General features: G+C 37.8%; 1 protein-coding gene across 1 annotated transcript; it reads left to right on the forward strand.

Annotated features, from left to right (window-relative positions):
• Positions 1–15,005: 15,005 nt before the first annotated feature.
• On the forward strand, positions 15,006–16,285 carry LOC114356484 (uncharacterized oxidoreductase SSP0419-like). Its single transcript, XM_028309697.1, has one exon. The coding sequence runs from the start codon at positions 15,472–15,474 to the stop codon at positions 16,252–16,254; it is 783 nt and encodes a 260-aa protein (XP_028165498.1). The 5' UTR covers positions 15,006–15,471; the 3' UTR covers positions 16,255–16,285.
• The last annotated feature ends 8,803 nt before the right edge of the window (positions 16,286–25,088 follow it).

Raw genomic sequence — 25,088 nt, forward strand, 5'->3', positions numbered from 1 at the left:
TTATTTCAACCAAACTTTGGAATTTCATTGTCAGTAATCTTATCATGTTTGTAATTAGTAGCTTCTATCACAGTAGATAATATATAATACTGTGCTTCTATGATGTCTCACTAATTTATCAATCAAAGGTGAGGTGGCGACAGCTAATCATCGCTTGTCAACGAGACGCTATCTGTTAATTTATTATCTGTTAATTTATCAGACCATAATAGAGCAACAGTCACAATACACTGATTTGAAGATATGAGTAGGTAATAGGTATTAGCTGATTAGAATTTTTTAATTATGTAAGGTTATGGTCTGATATATTTACATTGCTAGATTTACATAGTTTACAGGTAACCGTTCTAAGGGTATTATGTCTGTCAGTTTGTTACCTTTTCACACCAAATCCCCTAGGGCCTGAACCAATTTAGATGAATCGGGGGCTAAAGGGATAGAATTTGTACTCAGGTAAAAACAAAGGTTTTGTTTAGGTTTTTTTTTTAACATACTGAAAGGCTGGTTTGCACCATCATACTTTAACTTTGACAAAGTATAGGACATACTTTAATTTTGAAAAATCACAGGTGTATCGTCAAAGTTAGGTGCTGCAACTCAGCCTATGTCTAAATACTTTTACGAACTTTTGGACAGATTTCTACTACACGCTCATGTCACAAAAGCGTGTGCTCTTTAGTCAAGACACTCCCGTCTGCATTCTTCTACTCGTGGCAGTGCGCGCGCTCGATCATGAGCGTGTTAAAATTATCTTAACGCAATCATCAATCGCTAGTCAACACTTTCAAGAATCGGCCATCCAAATAACAAGACTACCAGAAAATAAACTATTGATCATCAACTAACAGATAAATCGCCGATCGCGTCAGTATCGCCGCATCAAGTGCGAATCGCCGGCAAATGGCGCGACTTCGGGCAATCTTCTTTGCTAATACTTTAGCCCGTGTACCATCAGCATAAAAAGTATTTTTAAACTGTTACAAGTCTAAATTACACTTTAAATACCCACTGGGATTTTTTGAAAATTATACATTAAGATAATACACGTGGTTTTGGCAGAGTAGAATAGAGACAACTCCCACTTCCATCCCATGGATGTGATAAAGGGCGATTGTAGGGATAAATATGCGAACATCAGGCCTCCTCAATCTGGCCAGCGTGGGAAATGAAGGCCTAACCCTCCATTTGCCTTTAGTAAATTAGAAAGGTTGTGCTTCTGCAGTGGATTCTATATAACTATCATCATCATCATCATTATTGTAAATATTATTTACTCACGTACTTTTACAGTTTGCTCGTACAAAATAGCGAGAAACTATTCCACTCTCTCTCAAAAAAAAAGCTATTTAAGAAAGTCAACATCTACATTTATCTCTAATTATCTGGTAATAAACTGCCAGACTAAAAAAAAAATGACCATAATTATGATGAAGATAATTCAGGATGTCATTTAAAAGAAACTCTTGCGCTAGGACTACTCACTAGTTCAAGCCTTCAAGGTCACACAAATAGACACTGTCAGAGCCTGGTAATAAAGTGCAAACTTACTTACATATGTGACGCGTTTGAAATTACAATTCCTGTCTTGCCCTCGTATTCCGATCTGTGATTTAATACTGTAGCCGTCACTCGTAAAAAAGATTGCGGGAGGAACGTGTGCGGTAGCCATTTTGAACTTTTGGACGCTGTAACAATATAACTGATATTATCTCCATCCATTGTATAAAAAAGAGTATCATTTTGTTTCAATCTTTTTTATGCTTAACAAGGCAGGTATTTGACCGCAATCGCACCTGGTGTTAAGTGAGATGCAGTTTAGGATGGTGATATCTGTCATATCATATCAGTCATATCTGCCCTGTAAGTGTCTATTCACTCTCGCCTTGAAAAGGCCTGGATTGTAGTGTTCGTAATGGTAATGCCAAGTTCGTAATGTTAACGACTTATGACAAGTTGTCAAGTCATAGGCTGGGTTGCACCATCTTACTTTAACGTCAAAAATCTGTCAAACTCCCATAGAAAGTATAAGTCGTCGACGTGATTCGTTTGAAATAAATCCGCCGACACCAAAGCAACATTGGTGTATATGTAGAGTCCTAAACGATATACTTAATTCGGCGGTAGGTAAGTACTTATTCCCTTCGGTCGATTAAAAGAATCCTTTATTCTTTATTTACCAACCTCCCGAGATACGATTTTTTTTTTCAGAAAAAAAATATTTAGTTTTCAAATGCTTTTCTAAAAATGTTCTGCTGTCGCTACTCCCCGAATTATCTTGGCTCAAGATATTTAGCCCATTAACCCCCTCCCCCTAGTGGAGGAATTCACTAATACATCCTCTCATCCCACTAGAATCCGACCTGGCTTAAATATATTCGGATTAAATTTTCAACGTGCTTTAGACTTCATCAAATTATAAAATCTCATTAAAATATGTAAAGACAAGATATAGTGGCAGTTTTCTAATTCAAATTCCTTAGTTTTTATAGTAGTAAGTAGTAATTATGAGATCCTTATACACGCCAAATATAGCATGCCCTAACATACTGGACAACCAACCAATAAAATAAACCAACCAAAGACTGGTGCTAAGAAGAAGTGGCAGAAGAAACTCGGTCAGCTTTGTCAGCCTCATATTTTTTATTTCAGGAATAGTATGTGGAGACCGTTCATTGTGGAAAACCTTGGGGGGAGGCCTTTGTCCAGCAGTGGACATCATTTGGCTGAAAAGAAGAAGAAGAAGAAGATGTGGAGACTACTTATCGACATACGTAGTCCAGGACTCTGCTCTACTCTACCTTGCTCGATGGACCGACGACCTCAAGAAGGCAATTAGCAACGGCTGAAAATTAATGGAGACGTCCATTGCACGATTACAAGTCGATCATGTTTCCATCGCCATCACTTTCGATTTCTTTATTTCACTATTTGTATCTTAAAGCCTCGGCCAAACCAACACTACAGCTCGCATTGGCGATGGCGATGGCGATAGCAATCACTACGCGTGCATTCGCCGCGACCACAAAGACAGGACGCGTTGATGTGAACTCATCGCTACACATCTGATCGCCATCGCCATCGCCTACACGCTAAGTTTTGGTTGAAATTGACAGCATCGCAGCAGCTGACTATACATATTAGTAGCTAAATAACACCTATTACGATTAAAGATGCCAATTTTCAGCTTGGCGTCCCGCCGTGGCATAGCTGTACGTACAGTCATCGTCAAATACACTCAACATCAAATAAATCGCGCCTCTATTTCTTAATAAATTATTTAAAACATATTATACTTACCATAAATCTGACTTAAAAAAAGACCTCACTTTGGGCTCACCTCTGGGATCAATTAGACCAATTTTTATGGATAAAAAACCAAATAATAATCTCACGTGTCCTCTTTAACAGATGGAAGACACATTTTTGAGGTAAAAACCTTTCCTTTAATGAAATTAAGTTTAGAACTAGGCTTTTAAATGGTGCCATTTTTGGTAGGAAGTGGGGATGCATACGTTTGAAAGTGCTTGTCGCGGGAGGTACGATTTATTTGATGTCGAGTGTAGTTCGTGACACCCGAAGTAGCCAATAAGTTCGCAATACGTCTTGGAATAAATTGACAACACCACAAGTGTTGTCAACTTTCTGGCCGCTTTGGGTGTCACAAACTATTTGACGCTGAGTGTACCAAATAAACGTGTATTTTTCTTTCTTATACCCTCGTGCCTCTCATGAGGTCAAAAAGTTTATTTTTAGAAGGCACCTTCGCTTTATCTAGAGGTGTCTAGTTACAAACACGATCCGATCGAAGTTCTTAGTTCCGGACTATTGCCTCTGAATTTGAATAATATAATTAGGATCTTCCTTCACCTTATATTTGAGAGTTAACCTCTCAATAAGGTGGACAAATGACTTTTTTAAGGTAACAAGAAGGTGCTGGATGCAGGCCGCTACCAACCGGCCAATCTGAAAATCATTAGGGGAGGCCTATGTTCAGCAGTGGACGTCCTGCGGCTGAAGTCGTGATGAGTCAACCTCGCTAAAATATGTAAATTAATATGCATGATTCAGAAGTGGGTTCACCACAATAGTTCAGCTCTTAAAGCAACAGTTCTATCAAGGGTATTTCTTCGGAGGCAAAATTTTCGATGTCTTTGGGTATAGTTCTGTAACCAACTAACAAAATGGCATGCATTATTTTTTTTCATATAGCTTAGCTATAGCCCTATCTGGCGCAAATAACATTTTTGACAATAATAAAATAGTTTATTTTTCCCATCACAAACTTATAATGCAGAGTACAGGTACATTAACATTAAGTTTCAGTCACTAGTTTGTGTGAGACTGATGCCTGAGCTAGGTATAAAATACCTGTGTTACAGGACATCAGGCTCCCACCACTCAAAACGGCCTAAGCAGTACACTGAACTAGTAAAGGTATACAGGAATGAATTAAAGTGATAAGATTTAACAAAGTAGACAAATGATATCATGTTAGTCTTGTGAATGAGTATGCAACAGGGGCATGTGTGTGAGTGTGATAATATAGGTGAGGATCTGTGTGTGTCAACTGCATGATTGTGAGTTAATGTTATCTCATAATTGTCAAAAGTTTCTCTGTCTCATCATAGTTCAATTGTAATAACCAGGAGGTAAGTTTTTTTTTGCAAGCCTTTCTAGTCAAGGGGTACAGAACAAGTGTTGTGTTTAATTTATTATATAGATAACTACCTAAAAAGCAATAAAATCTATGAGGTAGCATAGTCCTAAAAGGTCGGGAAGGACAGACAGTGCCTTTTCGGCGCTTACCGCTGAATGCATCAGGATCATATTGGAGCTCCGAGTGTTTGCGAAGGATGGTTGAGAGAATAAATAACTGACGGACTGTGAGTACTTCCCAAAGTTTGTAAACTTCCGTCGTAGGGCAAAGGAACGGGAGCGAAGCTCCTACCTTTAGGATACCTCTTTGCGCACGTTCCACTCTGATAAGGTGAGTTTTAGCTGCTCCACCCCAAGACGATATACTATAACTCAGAACAGATTGGCACAGAGCAAGATAAACAGATTTTATTATATGAAAATCTGCAATATGACGTAGAGTTTTGAAGATAAAAAAGAGCTTCCTAATTCTTGTGGCTAAGAGCTCAATATGAGGTTGAAAACTTAGGGTGGAGTCGATTATAACCCCTAGATATTTTATAGAATCGGTTCTCAAGATCTCGTTACATGAACAGATAGTTGTTGAGGAACAAGTGTGGATCTTTAGGGTCAGGTTATTAGGTAAGGACTGGCGTCTGTGGGAGAAAGTAATAAATTTAGTTTTGTCAACGTTTAGGGTTAACAGGTTACCTATTAGCCAGTTGGAGACTATATTCAACCCTTCCTGCGCGTAACCAAAGACTTCGTTCCATGAATCTGCATGAAAGAGCAGAACAGTGTCATCAGCAAATGATATGATTTTCCCATTGTTAAGATTTGTTTGGCATAAATCATTCAAATAAATCAAAAATAAGATTGGGCCAAGGACACTGCCCTGGGGGACACCAAATGTGACAGGAAGCTCCTCACTCATCCACTCCCCGATTTTTACCATTTGAAATCTGTTGGTTAGATAATTAGAAAAGAGTTTGAGAGCTAAGCCTCTGATTCCAATTTTTTCAAGCTTTCGCAATAAGATAGGGACAGAGACCGTGTCAAATGCCTTCGCTAGGTCCAAAAAGACCGCCAGTAACTTTTTGTTCCCATCCAGGTGAGTGGAAATGAAATTAGTCAACTCGTGGACTGCATCATCCGTTGATTTTCCCGATCGGAAGCCATATTGTGAAGGCGATAGAAGGCTATGTGACTCAAGAAAGCTAGTTAAACGTTTGTTCATGATGCGTTCCAATATTTTTGATAAGACCGGAAGTAAAGAGATTGGCCTATAGTTATTGACACAGTCCCTGTCTCCACTCTTATGAATGGGTATGATAACAGATTTCTTAAAAACATCAGGAAAAGACCCCGTTTCAAGGCACAAATTACAAAGGAAAGTCACAGGCGGGGTTAGGAGATCTTTATAACGTTTAAGAAAGCGGGATGAGATAAGGTCATATCCCACGGAGCAACTGGATTTGAGTCCCAGTATCAATTTTTCTACCTCTTCTTCATCTGTGGGAATAAGTGCGATGGACTCATGGCAATAAGTGGAGGAAGTTATGGTAGCAGCAGAGCACAGCATCTTAGTAGCAAGATTCCTTCCAACATCAACAAAGAATGAATTAACTTTATTCACACCTGCCTGAGGATCGCTGTCCGTGATCAAGTCTAGGGGATCATTATTAGTCTGCTTAAAGTGTGTTACGTTTCTAATGACTTCCCAAAGTCGTTTACTGTTATTACCAGCTTTAATGATCTCCGACTTATCATATGCACGTCTAGCCTTTTTCAGTAAGGAGTTACAGAAATTTCTGTATCGCTTGTAGATAATGACAGCATTAATATCGTCTGGGTTTCTCTTTACTTTTTTGTGAAGACTATCTCTATGACGCATACATCTTAGAAGACCAGGCGTGATCCAGGGCTTCCTAATGCTCTTACGACAGGAGATCTTATGCAATTTCGTATTGACATGAATGGCACCTCTGAGAAGGTTAATCAAAGACTCAGCAGCCTGATTCGGATCTGAAATTTTATAAAGTGAATCAAATTCTATATTTTTCATGGAAATATCTAACCCAGGGTAGTCAAGTTCAGGCCGAAGTTTAAAAGAAGGAGTAGCTCTTTCTGGTAGCATTAGATTAATGGCTACACTGTCATGATCGGTTATGGATGATTGGATAACAAAGCAACTTACTCTTTGGGATGATACTTTAACCATGATATGATCGAGACAAGTGCGGCCATGCGTAGGAATAGTGTGACCAGGATGGATATCAAAAGTTGCTAGTAGGTCGAGATAATCCCAGGAGCGGCCATCCTTAGTGTTGGCCACAATATCGATGTTAATGTCACCCATCAGTATTATGTTTTTGTAATTAGTGAGCTGTGAGACAACAGAATTTAGTGATTTAAGAAAGATTTGGATATCCTTATAGCCAGGAGGACGATATATTGCAATAACAACAGTCGAGCTGCTAACCTTTAATATTAGACAATTGGCGTCGTCAAAATGTGGCTCTTCCGCAGACACTTTAAGATGTGATTTATAATAGACAACAACCCCTTCATTTTGAGTCAAGTTACTACTGGTAGAGACACAATTGTAGCCATCAACTTGTGGCAAACATTTTGACGATAGTAGCCAACACTCAGTCAAAACCAATAGATCCCAGTTGATACTAGTCCTGACTATAAGCGTAATAAAATTGTCAAAATTACATGAGATGCTCCTTATATTTTGTGAAAGTATGTTAAGAGTGTTAGGTGCGCCAAGAACAGTAGCCTGACACTCTTCTGGGTCACAAGAGTAGGCAGGAACCGTTTTAAATGAGTCCAAATCAGAGATAACCAAGTTACAATCAGGATTGAGATTATCGAATTTTAATAAAGAAATTGCATATTGGTCGGATTGCATTAGTTTGGAGCCAGATAACTCTCCAACAGAGTCAATACCACAGACATGATATGAACCGACAGTGTGTTCGAACGTATGAGAATAGATGAGAGCATTGTGAGTTGTGTCTATCATTGCGTAGTTAGATCCAGAAGTCTTTGTAAATGTGACAGAGCGATAGTGATATTGTTCATGAGTACACTTGCATAACACAATAGATGTAATAAAAAGATCAGCACAATTAACTTTAGTGATATAACAATTAATAAAGAATACAAATACTAAAAACAGAGATTGAAAGTTCAAAACCAGCACGCTAATACGGGTTATCTGCCCCACAGTACGGCTCAGAGAGTCCATAAAGTATAAATATATATAAAATATAGTATAAAGCTTGACACTTAATATAATATTTTGAGTATAGAACCTAATTCTGTAATCATTAATATCATTCAGGCTTAAGCAAGCGCTTAAGACAAGCCATAGAGTTGATAATGATTGACTTCTGGCCTTCTCTTTCCCGAAGAAAAATCCGGCCATTTTGTGTCCAGCAATATTTATAGTTGTGCGCATGGGCGAAATTCCTTGCTTCGAAAAACAGTTGTCTCATGCTGCCCGGTAGATGATCCGCAATAAAAACTGGACTCCTCTTACCGCCATGTCCCAGATGCTCCGTGTTAAGTTTTTCGAGGGGAGGTCGCTCTTTATTAAATGTACGACAGGCTTCCAGCACTTTGTTTTTGAGGAGAACGCTTTGAAACTCCACTATAATAGGCCTGGTCAGGCCTTTCTTTCCTGGCAGCCGGTAAACATCCCGGAGGTCGCTTTGACTTACAGTAGATCGTACAGCATCGCATGTTTTCAAGACGATGGAGGCCAGCCTCTCGTTAGTTTCGTTTTCTTCAGCGGGCACGTTCCTTATTTCCAGAGCAGACGAACGTGAGAGACGCTGGAGGTCCTCAATCTTCTTTTCTAAATCCATTATGTGGTTCTGTGTTTCTACACGTTCTATCAATGGAGTTCTTCATGCTCTCGAAGCCCTGGTTTATAAAATCTAGTGACTTTTCTATCTCATAGTTGACCCGTTGTATGTCCACGTTTTGTTGTTTCACAACAGCTATGTCAGATGTTAGCTTTTCGAAGGATGCATCCTGTTCCTTTTTCCATGTAGTGAGGAGGCCCATGATCCTGTCCTCCAAGGCTTGTCGTACAGGGGTACTACTGAAACAAGTTGTTACAACCNCTGAGGACTATTCTTGTTTTTTTATGCAATCGAATCCTTAATGAGGAGATCCGTAAACGATCTAAAGTCGCATGGTGGCATAGTCCGATGTTTTAGCAAGCTGAAGTGATAATGGGCAGGACCTCAGATCATAGAAGGGAATAGATGTGAAACGGGGGCGTGGCGCGTGTCTCCGCGATATGCCCAGAAACGAACATCGCCCGCGACGCCAGGTTAGTCGCGATTCAGTCGTACTGAGGAAATGTTCTCCGATATTGTTGGATAATGCGTTGTAACGTGCAATAACATAAGTGAAACGAAGAACTACAGGAACAATGAAGTCATTTACCACATGTAAGTATTTCAAATCCATTGGTATTTTGCTTATAAATAAAAANATATGCGATACTTCAATTGGGAAGCCTAGGCCTTATTTGCCACCTGACTTTCGTAAGGCGCGTTTTTTGATGCTTCATGGTTTAAGTCATCCTGGCGTAAGGGCATCTACACGTCTGATGGCTGAACGTTACGTGTGGCCTGGTATGAAGAAGGACTGTCGGAATTGGGCTCGTTCCTGCATCAAGTGTCAACGTAGCAAGATTAGCAGACATACCCGAACACCTGTTGGCGACTTTGATCTTCCTTCCGGCCGGTTCAAGCATATCCACGTTGACATTATTGGCCCACTTCCACCTAGCAAAGGGTTCCAGTACTGCCTTACTGCCGTTGATCGATTTACGCGCTGGCCGGAGGCCTGGCCCATCAGTAACATAACGGCCGAGGTAGTTGCTGAAACTCTTACTAGGGAGTGGATTGCTCGTTTCGGTGTTCCGTCTGTCGTAACAACTGACCAGGGGAGGCAGTTTGAGTCTGCTCTCTTCCAAGATTTGATGCGGTTTTGCTCAGCAGATCGAATACGCACTACTAGTTACCACCCCTGTGCTAACGGCTTAGTTGAGAGGATGCATCGACAGCTAAAGTCAGCTCTCATGTGTCACGGCGATTCCTGGTGCAATAGCCTTCCAGTTGTTTTATTAGGTATGCGTTCTGCGTTGAAAGAGGACTTACAGACTTCTGCGGCAGAATTGGTGTATGGGGAACCACTGCGTTTACCAGGGGAGTTTGTTTCGCATGCCAAGACTGATCGTGTTGAAGATATTAAATCTTATGTAGCACAATTGCGGAAATATGTGGCTGATCTGAAACCTTGCTCACCTGTACGTCACGGTCAACCGAAGACATTTGTATCACAAGATCTGGCAACGACTAGCCATGTGTTCCTTAGGGATGATATTCCAAACAGACCTGCTTTGAAATGCCCATATTCTGGTCCGCATAAGGTACTTAAAAGGGGTGATAAAACGATAAGTCTTGATGTCGGCACGAGGAATGTTTCTGTAAGCTTGGATAGGGTTAAGCCCGCTTTCATTGATGTCGATCCATCTGCGATTGCATCATCCACGCGGGTGTCTGGAGCATCTCCATCTTCGTCACCACCGTCATCGCCTCATTCATCACAACCCGCCGCAATTGTGCCTCCTCTACCAATCACGAAGGCTTATACCACTCGGTCAGGCCGTAGGGTGAGGTTTAAAGTCCCCGCAGTTTCATAAGTTTTTTTTTTTTTTTTTTTCTTATGGTGGATCCAAGTTTTTTTTTAGTTAGTTTTTTTTGCCGTGGGCTATCTTTCTTCGTGGGGGGGTAGTGTAGCGGTAAGCAAAACTCTTTGCGCCGGGTATAGGCTACGGCGGTTGCGATGGTAACCAGGTTGTTGATGTCAGGAGAACGTCAGGTAGTAAAATAGGAGATTTTACAATATATTATATTTTATTCAAAAGTGACTACGTGAGTTTCCATATTAAGCCACGTACCCTTTATCTACGACTCTTCTTTCTTCATTTAAAACTATCATTTAATTCAAATCACTACAAAAGTATTTTTAGACTGATAATTATTTAAACCTTGACATTGGACTAACCATTTTTAGCTTTATAATTCTGTGCGTGTAACCACAAATAACTATATTACATGCGTATACGCATCTTAATCACATATAAATGACTCACGTGTCGCCTAAATATAGATGGCTATTTATAAACGGCACTTATTTGATTATGACGTAGTATATACGTCAATGTTAGCTATACACAATGGGCGTGATGCTCACGCAATTAAACGGCCTACGTATATACGCACGAGATTTTGGTATCTACAAATGTAACATATTGTTAAAAACATCATAATGGAAAAACAAGGATGTCGACAATAGACATGTTGACACCACCAATCAATTGACGTACTTTTTAAAACTGTCAAAACGAAACTCTCCCATAGATTTTGTATCACACTACAAGCAAGTGACGTCACTATTTTGTCAACTCAATTAAACTACTTTTTTCAATTACAATGCGACCAAAAATCGTAATTTACAGGCAATTTAACATTAATTAAGTTTTTAAGCCCAGAATGAAGTGTCCTTTTATAAAAGTTTTGTATTCGAATTAGGTATTGAGAAATCGTGTCAAATTGTCTATTGATGTAGATTAAGAGTTAAAAGTGTATTTTTGTACGGTCATTTCTGGTATTGTTGTTTTAAAAAATAAACAAATAAACAGGGTGTAAGATTTAACTTAAATAATGAAACTCAGATAAATACAGTAAATCGTGTTTAAAATGTACTCGGTATAAATATTTTTAAGGCTGATTGTAATTTCTTGCGCGTGTAAAAATATTAAGCATGTATTTTTCAAATTATGGGTTTTTGCACATAAAATTCGATCTTTGATCAGTGACCAAAGTCCTATAAGATCACCTATCAAAGTCCAACTATTAATATGCAGAAACCCATAATCGATTCATGGGAATCGCCATTATAAAAGTGGATTTTAGACTTTGGCCCACAAACCGGATCAACTTTGGACCATGGTAATTGTCCACGCACGATGTATTCGCACCTTTGGACTCGAGTTTGCAAATTTTTTGCGTTTGAATAAAAATTAGTTTGAACTTCGCTCTAAATAAATCGCATTTCATTGTTAGTTTGAATTATTTCGTTTGTGTAGCGATTAGAAGTAGGCGTGATGTGAAATTATGTGATTTATTTGGAAGCATCCATTTAATTTCTTTAAAAGATAAGCCTACCTCAGATTATTTTAAGATTTAGGTACTATAAGTTATAGAAGGTCACAATTATGTAAAATAGGATAGTTGACACCATTTACGTTCTAAAAAAATACCTTTGTGGTATTTTTATACAGAACTGTCAAAATGAAAATCATTCTTGTTCTGAAGAAATTAATAAAAATTGGTCCGAATTATTTTTTGTTAAGTAATTTTATTTTAAATACAAAAAAATAAGTTTTAAAATGTTACCGCTCAATTTAATAAGTTATTGTTGGTATAAAATTAGATTAAGATAATTATGTATGTTTGAATTGTGTTATTGTAAGAACATGTTAAAAATGTTTCTGAATTTTTATGAATAAAACTAATTGGTGATGGTGTTGTGTGAAACTCAATGCTGTTTAGAATTAATTTTAAATTCGAATTGAACTGTTTCTAATCTATGTTACAATTCGAATTTCCTAATGAACTATTTCTAAGTTAAGTACCGTATGAACATTATTTATACATGCACCTATTTAAATTTTAATTTAGATAACTCTGATAGTTTTAGCCCAATCAAAATACGAGGTTATTGCATTTAGCTGGTATCGTAAATATTTGTACTATTAAATACATTTTCTTTGGCGTTCTTACTTTTTAGGGTACCCGTACCCAAAGGGTGTAATCTCGAGACCCTATTACTAAGCCTCTACTAACTGTTTGTCCGGCAGACTCTATCTCACATACCTACCGTAAAGAAATCTTAAATTACTAAAAAGGTATTTAACCTCTTTAATAATAAGATTATATTGAGACCCTAAAGACAGAATTTAAAAAAATAATTGTAACAAGCACGTGATCTGTCTTTAATAAGTATGTGGATAGAGACCAGATCAAGGTCATCATGATACTAGTGACAAGCCATTTACTGAAAATAGTATTACGATTATAAAATACAAATGAAAATGCAAAGGAAAACCTCATCAAAACTGTGGCCATAGTGATGACAATTAAATGTAATTCCATATAATTAACGTCGATTGCGAACGTAAATCATCGGCATGATTTCCCCGACTTTATTCAGATCACGAGTTTTGTATTGTAGCATTCATTTATAATTTCTTTTGCTTTTATAAAATTTAATGGATAGGTTCGAAAATAGTACCTTGTGGAAGCCCTATTTTTTAATTAAATATGAATTTTTTTTTTCTAAAAGCAGTCTTTTGGCTGTAACGAACGGACGAATATAAAAATAAAAGACCTGGAATCACCTTGACTGTCCTAAGAAAACGACGTTTTCGGCGGAACATTAAACGATTAGCTCGATTGAGTTATGTCAAATGCTTGTGTCGGTTCAACCACGCTAAAAGCTTGACACCAGGATTCTAACCTCTGTTTTAACAGCCTTTGTCATAAAAGTAAACAAATTGATAAGAGTTCCTTAAAAGTGTACCATCCTATCTCCTTATCCTTGCATTTTTCACGTGACTATCTTTGGTATTCCAAAATTCCCATTCGTAATTAATAAGAAAATGGACTCCACACTCGTCCTTGCAGAGTCCAAATCTCATTGAAAATTAAAGCTTAAGTATAACATGTCTTTGGCAGCACGTTTCATTGTTTCGTATAGTTTTTAATAAAAGCCAAAGCGCTGAAAGCTGTAATGAGAGCTTCTATTGTTTACGGAATGTTATTCACGCTTGCATACATCTCATCACGGAGCTTTTGCACAAATTTGGAAGCTGCGAGACTGGAAGTTCTTTTTAAATAAAACGTGTTGCAATTGTGTTTTGTGTTGTTGAAATTTTAGTTTGATGTTTAGTTTTAATGACATTTGAAATATTATACTTGGTGTTAGAAAGCTACTGTGTGCAATGAAATTTTATAAGAGCACATAATAAATTTCAAAAAAAACATTTATTTATGCAAGTAGGCTTTTAAAAAGCACTCTTACATGTCCCTGTTCCCCAATCACTGCTTCAGGACAATAAATGGGCCAGTGCTGAGAAGAAGCAGCGCAAGAAACTGTCGTCACTATTGTCCGTTAAGGCTTGTTCTAATGACAAAATAGGGCTTGTTCCCACGTAGACATCTCGTTTTGTAGGATCCCGTTTTGTAGTATACGTTTAATATTAACGTTCACACGAACATCCCGTATGATGTGTCCCGCAAAAATCCGATCCGTTCCAATTTGCAATTCGAATTTCAAACACTCTTGAATGTGTTCACACCACAGTCCAGTTTTTTAGAATCCTGTATTGCATTACTGCATTCCGCAAAACTGGATAACCATGTGAAGAAGCCCTAACTCTGTCTGATGGTTTTCACAATTAAACTTCTAAACAAATTCGATGAATTTCGATATTAGAGTTAAATAGGGCCTAGGCTACCTTTATCGCAAAAATAACATCCTTTAAATGGCGAAAGTTTATCATTTTTTATGATAGCGATAAAAATGTTTAATTTAGGCTATGAGTAAAGCGAGGGAGTCGCAAAATAGTTTATCAATGATAGACCAAAGTCCACCCAAACAAAGCTGTAAGTAGAAATTCGTTCGAAAATAGTCTTCAAAATAAATAAAGTTACGTTGAACTCTGGACACCTATCCGTACGGTAGCTTGAGAACTGATTTATTTAGAAATTATGCAACTTGCCATTCGTTCGTTTCAGCCGAATGACGTCCACGGCTGGACAAAGGCCTCCCCCAAGGATCCGGTCCTGCACCGCCCTCATCCGACACCTACCTCGACCTTCACCAGATCGTCGGTCCACTTAGTAGTAGGCCTGCTCACACTACGTCTTCCGGCTCGTGGTCGCCACTTGAAAACTTTTCTACCCCAGCGACCATCCACTCTGCGAGCTATGTGCCCCGTCCACTGCCACTTGATTTTAGCAATTCTGCGGGCTATGTCAGTCACTTCGGTTCTCTTGCGGATCTCCTCACTTCTGATTCGATCACGCAGGGAAACTTCGAGCATAGCATGCTCCATCGCCCTTTGGGTGACCTTAGGCCTTCTTATGCAACTTATAACTTACTTGCATTCGTCAGTCTATTTTTAAATGATGACAACATCGCTTATCAAAGAGAAAATTTTAAGCCATATGCACCTATATTTTAATATAAATTAAGTCAATAATATTAATTGATTACACAAATTAGTCATCACACTAAGACAACTATAAATTTTATCACATCATTATAAACCGGATGGACAACACAGTGCAGTGTAATCATTGTTTTTATTAAAAAACATGTTTTTGTTCAAAATGATTTGGCAAATGTAATGCACACCTTTTTTTTAAAAGTTCCACGTCATGCTGATTTTACATTTACCTAACCATAATCTTAGTTTGTATATGACGATGACACATTAAACAAAAATGAACTTTACATGGTTGTAACAGGTGCGATTATGCAACAAAAAAGTGTAGTTTCACCTGCTGATGTCTGTATACAGATTTCAATGTTTGACGATATTAATACATAACGATATCATTGGGCAGGTGTTGATAAACTGATAAAAAATCAGTCCACGTTAAAATATCACCGCGAGTACACACACCGAGCGATGCGAATAATAATATCCGTGAAAACGTCAGGAAAACCATAACCATGTCAGCGATGGAACCTTTCGTCAATTACAATGACAAAGTGGTCATTGTGACGGGCGCCAGTTCGGGCATTGGCGCCGAAGCAGCTAAGTACTTCGCCAAATTCGGAGCCAGACTGACTTTGGTCGGTCGAAATGAAGACCGACTATTGAACACGTCTCGGATATGCGAAGAAGAAAAACAAAAGACTCCTGTATGCCTCCTTCTCGACCTAACTCATAAAGGGAGCTGTGAAGCAGTGATTTCAAAAACTGTAGAAGTTTACGGAAAAATTGACGTTTTAGTGAACTGTGCTGGTGTTAGTTCCATGTCATCAGTCTTTGACAAATCCATAGAAATTTTCGACGACATAATGGCGATCAATCTAAGAGTACCCTTCTATTTGACGCAGCTAGCTGTGCCGCACCTGATGAAGACGAAAGGGAATATAGTGAATGTGTCCTTTTCAATGATGACGAGGTTCAGGCCAGGGTTTCTTGTGCACAACATGGCAAAGATTGCTCTAGAGAGGTTCGCGAAGCAAGCAGCCCCAGAGCTTGGAATAGAAGGGGTCAGGATCAACTGCGTTTCACCTGGTATCACCAGAACTAATATTCTTTCTGGGATGAAAATAGAGAATCCAGCTCACCAGATCATTTATGAGAAGCTGGAATCCATATTGCCACAAGGGAAGGTTCTGGAACCCAAGGAGGTGGCAGCGTATATTTGTCTGGTGGCTAGTGACGTGTTCCCCCATATGAACGGGGGGAATTTAGTCATAGATGGCGCTTCGTCTTTAATTTAGGAAGCTTTTTCAACAGCATTAGGCAGGAAGGTGTAATTAAGTAAGGAATAGATTAAGTTAAGGGCTAGTAATGGAGTGGTTTTGGTGAGTCGTATGCTTGATTTTTTGGAAAAAAAAGAACTGGAATGAGATTTTTAACAATAATTAAACTAAAAGATACCTGTCATTTATAGGACTGTGTGGGGTCAAACCTTCGGATATCTAATCCACAAAATTATGTGCTATCAAACAATGTTGATGAAACAAAACTAAACTAAAGTTCCAAAATGAAATTGTATTAATAAAGTGATGTATAATATTAAATTAATGTAAAAATATTTTTTAAGTAATGTTTGTTGATTAAATGTTTGTAAATAAATACACGCTTTTGTTACAAAACTTGCTGTCTTGTCTTTATTAATTTATTTACATCAATATCATAACAAAAATAATGTAAAGCCTACAAAAATCTCTAGAAAAGTTTTTATCATGTTGGCAATGTCTTGTCGAAGTATTTATTAGGTAAACACAATTATAGAAGAATTAAACAACAATACAAGGTACGACTTAATAATAGTTTAGTGTAATAAACTAGCGCCTTACCTTCAAAATGGCAGTTAAACTTAGCCATAATCAAATAATTCACTAATGATTATAGCACCCAGTGTACTTTATTAGTACAAACACACATTGTAGTGACAAATCGTGCATTAAACTGTACATTTGTACCGATAAATACTAATCTTGAACTGCAATGTACACATATAGTCTTAGGCGAAGGATCTTCGACCTTATACCTTTTGGGTAAGGTTTAAAATTGTTTGGAGTGTGTCTACAAGGATAAGTTATTATTTGAAATGTTCCTGTCTTTCTTATGTATTTAATCAGTTATATTAAATAAATAAATAAATAAATATTCTTAGACATTTTACACTGCGCTTCTAGTCCCAAACTAAGCAAAGCTTGTACTATGGGTACTAGACAACGGATATAAACATACCTAAATACTTTTTTTTTTTTGTAAATACATACTTATTATACATAGAAAACACCCAGTCCAATACAAACAAATATATTCATGCACACAAATGTTTGTACTGTGCGGGAATCGAACCCGCTTCCTCCGGAATAGTAGTCCGTTTCGAACCACTACACCAAACGGCTGACGGTACGGTTGATTGTTAGTATAATACATTAAATTCAAGGCTCAATTCGTCCATTTGCCTCTGGTAAATTAGAGAGGGTCGTACTCCTGCAATGGAGACTGAATGACCTGATGATGATGATTGTTACAGAGACTTTTAGTCAGAATACTACTATTAGGCTTTTACTCAAAATACTAGGTATAGTCAGTCAAATAGTTCCTGACACTCAAAGTGGCCAAAAATTTATACAGTAGAATCTCGATTATCCGGACTTCGATTATCCGGATATCCGATTATCCGATTATCCGGACTCATTCTTCACGATTTGTAATTACCGATTTGAAGTCCGGACCCATAAAAACGGAAGGCGCCGCCCACCGTAAACACGGTATCGACGTCGTTTAGTTCATTGTTAAAAGAAACGGATTCAACCAATGGTCTAAAATTTAGATTTTTAGACTTTAAATGATGAATTGAAAACCCATTCTATTGTAAAAAAATTAATTATTGTTTGATTTTACTTTAAAATCGATTATCCGGATTTTCGATTATCCGGACCACCCTTGGTTTTAATTGATCCGGATAATCGGGATTCTACTGTAATGTAAAGCCTTGAACACACGTACCGAGCAAACGGACGAGACAGTGCTCTCGGCCGAGTACTCGGTGTGTGTGAACATTACGCAGAGTGCTCGGCCGAGCGCTCGAGTATGTGACTCGCTCACCCAACTGTCTCGGCCGAGTAAACATTTTACTGTCTCGCCCGTTTACTCGGTACGTGTGATCAAGGCTTAACAAAGACTTTTTGATACTTTGTCACTAACTATTTGACGCTGACTGTGCCAATTAGTAGGTCGTTACCAGAGTAATTAATTGGCAAAATTGCCCAGTTCTATTTTAAGCTGGGACTTACAATAATTATTATTCTAGATATTCAGCATGATTTCCTACTATACTCTTTGTTCATATTATTCCTAACTTTGAAGTGAAAACAGTTAAAGCCCAATCTAAATAAAAACCTCTAACACTCATTACACAATACGAAAACTTCCCAAAACTTTCAAAAACAAACTTATTATGCATTTAAGCTTCAATTTGGGCTCAAATGGGCCTGAAAATGAAAACATCTCACTGAAACTACATAAATCATAATAAAAACCGCCCCTAAGCCAGGGGTGGGGGGTGGGGGGTAAGCTTCTTTCGGAATTAGTGTAAATAGTCTATTTGTCTTCATGTTTTGGGGGTAATGATATATCAGAGCTTTAGTGGGGGACACAGTGTAAAAGTAAAAGCAGTATACCCTTCTCAGCACTTGACAAATGTTGGTCTCGAAGCGCTGGTAGGGTAAAGACATGTAAAGGCTCCTTAAGAGCAAAATGTTTGACGATTTGTAAGTACTATTTATTAGTCTAAACAAATAAATGAAAGGATAATAAATAAAATGGAAGGATGTAATAAAAATAAACTTGTGTTTAGTTAGAAAAAAAAACTAGCTTCTAGTGCCAATCATTCGTATTATAGTTTTTTCTTTTAAATAAATGGCATAAAATTTAGCTTTCATATTGATATTTTGTCCATGTCTGTACAAGTACGAGTAGTCTCTCAGGAATAATTTAAACTACTGGTCAAAGAATTTAGTAGGTACTATAATTACGGTTAATTTTTCAGCTCATCGGATAAATTAACCCCAATTAGACTACTACATCGAATTTTGACTGAAAAATTAAATTGTCATTTTGACACATTTCCATTTCACAAAACTTATTCCGCAGATTTTAATAGGCCATTTAAAAAAGAAGTGAATTAAGAAGTGTTAACAACAATGTTAACCTACTACCCTCACACTACACTATGACCGCGTATGATTTATAACCACGATTCCCGCTTGTCGTCTGTCTTATTCATGGGGGGGAGTGGGGATGAGCCCGGAACGGAATTTGTGCCGAAATTTCAGGTGAATGAGTGTCATCATGAACCTGAATATAACCACAGATTAGAACTCTAATGAGTAATGAGGTGGCATAATACTGGCCCTGTAAACTGATTTGTTTAATTTTGTATTCTTAGGCGAAATTTTCGTCTAAGGAAACAATTTAAAACGCAATCAAATTAAATCAAATCAAATCAAAAATATTTATTCACTTTAGACCACAAGGTGGCACTTATGAACGTCAAAATATAGTAAATATAAAAAAAGAAAAGGTAGCCCTTATGGGGCACTTTGCATGTCTCCTTATCTTTTAGGCCCTAAAAGCGCTTCGAGACACATATGGCAAGTGCTGAGAAGAAACGCCGGAACAAACTCAGTCACCACTAATTGCCAGGAATTATCTAACGGTAAGAATAACCAAATTTAGACATTTAGAGCGTTATTTATGAGCATTTCATTGACAATAAATGTCTTTTCCTTATTTTTCCTCAACGCGAAATCGCAGGCTCATTGTGTAGGTCCACCTGATTACCGGGCACGTGCATATTTGATGGCCGATGTTCTTACCTGGAACAAAACATGAATAAAATAAGGGGGGAATTAACCGTTACATAGGGAGTATAAGTTGGTACACACTAGAAGCTAAGCTATAAAGTTATTGAGACATACCTACGGAATTTTGCGGTGGTAAAATGTTTGCCAAATGGTTCCGGCAAGAGTGGCAAATCTTAAATAAATTAATAATCTTCTTAAATATATAAAAGGAGAAACTGACTGACTGACATATCAACGCACAGCCTAAACGGCTAAACGTAGGCACTTAAAATTTGGAAGGGACGTAGCTTAGGTACCGTAGAGGTGCACTAAGAATTCCCGAAATTCCCACGGGAACGGGAATTAGCGGGAAAATCCTTTTGTATGATAAATCTAAACCGCTTAAGTTAGACGCTTGAAATTTGGCATGCAGGTACCTTAGTAAACTTAAAGCTTAGTTACAACAGGATATTGCAAAATTCCTACGGGAACGGGAGTAAGCGGGAAAAAACATTTGTATGAAAAAATCTAAACCGCGTAAGATAGATGAAGGGGGTAAAACGGGATCCACGCGTACGAAGTCGTGGGCGGCCGCTAGTTTTAAATAAATTAATAATAATGAATAGAAATATCCTTGCACCTTTGACATTTTACACTACGCCATCTAGTCCCAAACTAAGTATTAAGTTATCCATGTAGTTCCCGTATTGGAGGAGTAGAACAGGACCTCCCAACTCTTCCCATGGGTGTCACTGGCGTAGTAGGTGACTAAGAGATGAGTTCATCCGAATTCTTCAATTTGGGTCTGATAAATTGGAGAGAGTCGTGATGACCAACCATTTAAAAGTGTTGACAAAATCCATGACGAATTTATGAAGAATTTTTTTTCTCAATAATTTTTTTCAACATGTTTGGTTATTAATTTTGACAAAAATCCGTTTCAAAAGAATAAAAAATCAAAATCATTTACATATTTAGTTTAGACCACAAGTGGCACTTATTGATAGGAATTACGTTCACAAAAACAAATAATTTGCTATATCCTAGCTTTTGATGTAGCTACAGCCTAAAGCTTTGGGAGAAAACGTGGAAAAATACCTGCGGACTAGGGCCCGTATTAATAAGTAAATCTGAATCCGAGTCGGGGCCGGCGAGGCCGTTATTTACAAGGTGTTACTCATTCATGATTCTGGATGAGAAGAGAATTGGCAACACTTATTTTTGATGTTGTTCCGACTTTTCTAACTAAACTGTAACCACAGAATAGACTTAGTTTTGATGTTGTTCTCAATTTGTGGACTAGCACACCGCAGAATGGATAATGTACAGAAGTTACGGTGTTTAGATTGTCCTGTTTATTTCCTACAAAAGCAGTGCACTGCCTTCATCATAAAATGCACCTTATCGCCTTATTACTGTTTGCATTTTTTTATTTACTTTTACATTCAGAATTAAACTACAAAACCGTTCTTGTGAGTCATGCATGACTGGCAAACAAATGAAACCAAATATCGAATAAGGGATATTTAATAAATGTATTACATTGTTTTATTTTATAAGAAGGAAGTGAGATTCTTCTTCATCGTCGTCATCATCCAACCAATTGCAGTTTATTGCTGGACAAGTGAACAATAATTTCCTAGCCAACAATGTCTTTAGTGCACAATCACCCGCTTTTTTCTTCACTTCACTGCCAGCCATATTCTTGAGGTCGTCATTCCTTCGAACTGGAGGCTGCCATTATGTTAGCCAATCCCAACTAATAAACGCACTTACTTTCTCACTTAAATTTCGGGTGAAAATTATGTCACAAGTGTCACAATTTTGGACTATAAAATCCTCTATTTTAGTCTTTTGCCAAAATAGTTGACCCCATTCATTTAAAGCCTACACATTTTCACCTTTCCGCAATTTTTTTTTCTGAGAACCACCGTCACAGTTCGCTTAAAATCTAGACCAAATAAGTGCCAAATGTCAAATCGTCTCGCGCAGGAAATGACAAAATTTCTAACTAAACAACGTGCGAACAAACGCGCTCTGTGATGTGACATTATTATTATGACATCACTTACGTCACTTGTTTACACATTGCCTGCCTCAATGTGGCAGGGGTTGACGCCCGTATTCACAAACATTACTATGAGGTCTCGCAGTGCGCGTGGACGCACAGGGTGACACACGAACCAATCACAGAGCTCTATTCAACGCTGTGCGTTCGATTTGCTGCTTCACTTTAGCAAGCATCGTTTGTGAATACAGGCGTAAAACAACGTGCGAGTGATGTGACATATTATTATGACATCATTTGTTTACACGTTGCCTACCTCAATGTGGCAGGGGTTGTGCTTGTGTTCACACCTCTGTATTGGAGTGTGGCGACACAGAATGAACCAATGACATAATATTAATGAGGAAGTAAAAAAATCATCACCATTCGTAAGAATCTTTATTATTATTTTTATACCCAGATGATGGAATGGTGTTTGAAATATGAGGTCATTATCAATTCTGTATGGTTAAAAGAGTGGTTTCCTTCTGAAGCTTGTTTTGTGTGGGAGTAGAAGCTGCTGGTCCAAAAGAAATTTAATTTTGAATTTGACAGAAAGCAGGTCTTAACTCTTAAGGACGGTCTCTTTGGTATTTATCAATGGATTTAATTATTAATAAAAAACTAAAACGCTTTTCTATATCATTGCCTTTTCCTACCATCGCTTCTGAATTCTGTAATACATATGTATTTTTTCCAATAAAGGATAATAACTCTCTATTTCGTTCGTTCGTTTCAGCCGAATGAATTCCACTATTGGACAAAGGTCTCCCCAACAACTCTCTATTTATTATATTAAAAATTTAGATTAAATATCAGTATACAAAATCCTATCCCTCCTTATTTCTAGTTTTGATCCTTCGAGCCGGGTAATCAGTATAATCCCTATCCCGGGCATTAGGCACCAACACACATCCGGTGTATCCTGTCGCTTGCACCACCCGCCACTGATGACAAACATTCCGCTCCAGTTAGTTTGGCAGCGGGCAAATATCGCCACTAAATAAAACGCAGCCGCATTGCCTGCGCACACGCCTTCGCTTGGCAACACTGTGTTAATTGCATCTTTTTCTCTGCTTAGATTAGTGGTTAGGAAGTCTTGTCCTAAGTTCGATTCTCAGAAGGATACTTACTCTTGGTGACCCTTTGCAGTGGCTTGGAAAGCCGAGGTTCATCAGACTATCAATTGTTTGATAAAATAGATGATAATTCGTTCTTCAATCAGTCTGATATAGCTATTAATAAATAATAATAATATTTCTTAGCAAAAGCATATACGAATTCCACACACATTAGGAGAAATTATGGGTTCTCCCCAAAATGTGTTCGTAATATCACGACCCTTCAATATTTATTTTGCGACAAAAGTCTATCCCTTTCTCAATTACAATCCATGTTTGGTCTAATCAAAATTGGTTCAGCGATTTAACAACTTCTTCATTGATTATTATAAGTAGAGTTCCACACTCACTATTCACTTACACAAAATAACCAAGGGAACTATTCTAAACTAGATCAAGTAAACATATAGTTACGAATAGTTTCCTTGCAGCTATTTACAGCTTAGACCACAAACTGCATCATCACCAAAACACCTACCCAGTAAAATGAAAAATATATTTATTGGAACCAATTTAAATTTTACAGATTGTTGGGGAAATCCTCTGTCTTCAAGTTTGTAAAAAACCTGTATTGAGAGGAATACACTCAATCGTTAATACATTATATTAGCCAGTACCCACATAACCCGATATAACCATCGGCTGGTCTATTCCTTATGATCTTTATTATTTAAAGCACAGTGAAATGCCATCGTAAATTCGTCACAACCGTTTTGATATTATTAATTTTATGGCCGCTCACTAGATGATATGTGACGGCGTTAAGGCGCACACGACAAAGTTTCTGCCGTTTATTTTCTTCGTTTGCTTCCATCGTGGCAATCTAAATTAACACGGTACAGCATCAGAACGAAATGTCAACAAAGATTTAAGATGAATTTCACCAGAATATTGTGTTAAAATAATACTAGGGACTATTATAAGCTCTTGATCACTGATGACTGATGATACACGAGATCTTGGAAACTACTTGACGTTTGGAGCCGACATAATATGATGAATTTGTTTATAAGGAAAAGACGTCAGATAAGAAAAAAAATTGCAAAAGAGAAACAGGGAGCTTTAAGTTTTGGATCTATTAGAGCATAATACATATAATTGACTACAGTTGCAGCAAAATGTCAGAGTTACACAACTACAGAATCGCGCAACATCATACAACTTACTCAAAAACTACCAGACCGATTTCATTTTTTTTTCTTATTCATCACCGAGTAACATAAGCGTGAGAGTGTAAAAACAAGTTCACCAAGAACAAAAGTAAGTAAAACCTATTTTCTATTTAGGATAATAGATGGCGTTGTGCTCCTTTAGCACGCGCTAACGTTTGTTTTTTTCCTGCCTTTATACCTCCTGGAAATGTATGTATGTCCACAGGTTCAACTATTAGATAGCTTGAATCTCAATAGATGAGGCTATTGCACACCTCGCTATAGTAGGGTTTTACACGGGCGCAGCCGCGTTCAAAAGCTAGGTAACCAGTTACAAAAGGAAATGCTCTGTTGAGATTCTGCCTCAGTATTCGCCTTAACAGTTATTTTCTACACTGTAGGCACAAGCTATTGTCTCCGTTATTCTGAGACCGCGGCCGGTGCCAGCGGCTTAATAACGTATGGACAATTGATCTCAAGATTCCACTGAGGTTATCAAACCTAATGGGTTTAATTAGGGATTGCAATTAGAATAGGGCACGGAAAGAAAGAAAGAAAGAAACATTTATTGCCATGGACATCACAAAAGTCAAAAGATGTAAATAAAAAAAAAGCAAATAAGACAGAGGTGACATAAAACATACAATAGAAGAGAAAGTAAACTGAGCCGTGCCAACCTGTCGCACAGCGATGCCCATGGCAATGGGACCTCACTCAGCATATGCCGTGGCCCCCGGTGAGGAAGGCCACGACGCTGGTTTTCAGTGATGGGCACGGGATGTTAAGAAGTTTATTTTTGTTTTGGCCGAATTAGAAATACAAATGGTGACACAAACAATGATGAAGACACAATTTCCTAAGATCCTACTTACCTATCCATACTATTACATACACACTATTAATGCAGTTTATTTTATGGCTGACAAG

Source organism: Ostrinia furnacalis, unplaced genomic scaffold (assembly GCF_004193835.3).
Source record: "Ostrinia furnacalis isolate ACB-3 unplaced genomic scaffold, ASM419383v2 OfSCF0213, whole genome shotgun sequence".
NCBI classification, from domain to species: domain Eukaryota; kingdom Metazoa; phylum Arthropoda; class Insecta; order Lepidoptera; family Crambidae; genus Ostrinia; species Ostrinia furnacalis.

Bases quoted from the DNA above. Each gene is read 5' to 3' on its own strand.
- LOC114356484 (XM_028309697.1), top strand. From the start codon at position 15,472: ATGTCAGCGATGGAACCTTTCGTCAATTACAATGACAAAGTGGTCATT.